This window comes from Berghia stephanieae, chromosome 14 (genome assembly GCF_034508935.2).
Source record: "Berghia stephanieae isolate SIO BIC M18660-M18661 chromosome 14, UCSD_Bste_1.3, whole genome shotgun sequence".
In the NCBI taxonomy this organism is placed as follows: domain Eukaryota; kingdom Metazoa; phylum Mollusca; class Gastropoda; order Nudibranchia; family Aeolidiidae; genus Berghia; species Berghia stephanieae.
Genome location: NC_088373.1, coordinates 16,016,108 through 16,017,140, shown reverse-complemented (window position 1 = coordinate 16,017,140; position 1,033 = coordinate 16,016,108). Strand labels below are relative to the sequence as shown.

Below are 1,033 nucleotides of genomic sequence, written 5' to 3'. Positions count from 1 at the left end.
TATGAGGAGCTCAGCTATGGCCTTTGCGGGATTCGTAGCGAGTCTTGGTGCGATCGTCGCGCCATATTTGCTTCCAACTGCATCCGGGTATTTTTACGTTAGTTACTTAGGGATGGCCGTTATCTCTACAGTCTGCATTTTTTCGACTCTGCTGCTGCCTGAGACCAAAGGGAAAGAATTGCAGGACGCTTGAACATAGCGATGCCTGTTGTGTGATCATCATGGAAATGGTATAATGTTACCAATCGCATTAATGTTATACTAGAAATATTTAGTCTGAGTCATTCGTTTAGAAGAAGAAGAAGAAGAAGAAGAAGAAGAAGAAGAAGAAGAAGAAGAAGAAGAAGAAGAAGAAGAAGAAGAAAAGAAGAAGAGAAGAAGAAGAAGAAGAAGAAGAAGAAGAAGAAGAAGAAGAAGAAGAAGAAGAGAAGAAGAAGAAGAAGAAAGAAGAAGAAGAAGAAAAGAGAAGAAGAAGAAGAAGAAGAAGAAGAGAGAAGAAAGAAGAAGAAGAGAGAGAAGAAGAAGAAGAAGAAGAAGAAGAAGAAGAGAGGAGAGAGAGAGAGAAGGGGAAGAAGAAGAAGAAGGAAGAAAAAAGAAAAAGAGAGGAGGAGGAGGAGGAGGAGGAGGAGGAGGAGGAGGAGGAGGAGAGAGGAGGAGGAGAGAGGAAGAGAAGAAGAAGAAGAAGAAGAAGAAGAAGAAGAAGAAGAAGAAGAAGAAGAAGAAGAAGAAGAAGAAAATGAATGAATGAATGAACGAATAAATGAATCACATTGAGACAATAATATGAAATTTATCCACAAAATGTATCATTATATATTATGATGTTTGTATGAAATGGACTAAATTGACTATTGTTGAATACGATGTGCTGTCTATATTTCATTTGTTGATGTTCGGATTTTGGTGCGTGAGACACGTTTACTTTTATGTGATTTATTCTCTAATACAACAAAACAAACAACCCCCCCTCCCCCCACCCCCACGGCTATGTGGTCTTGTGGTATGACACTCGCTTTCGGATCGGAAAGTCCTG

At 39.4% G+C, this 1,033-nt stretch overlaps 1 protein-coding gene across 1 annotated transcript in view; it reads left to right on the top strand.

The window, feature by feature from the left end:
• The window catches only part of LOC144959509 (solute carrier family 22 member 4-like), a 2,023-nt gene extending 1,830 nt beyond the window's left edge, over positions 1–193 (top strand). Inside the window, exon 2 of the mRNA XM_078892125.1 lies at positions 1–193. This exon is cut by the window's left edge and continues 1,453 nt beyond it. Within this exon, the coding sequence (XP_078748251.1) occupies positions 1–193 (193 nt within the window).
• The last annotated feature ends 840 nt before the right edge of the window (positions 194–1,033 follow it).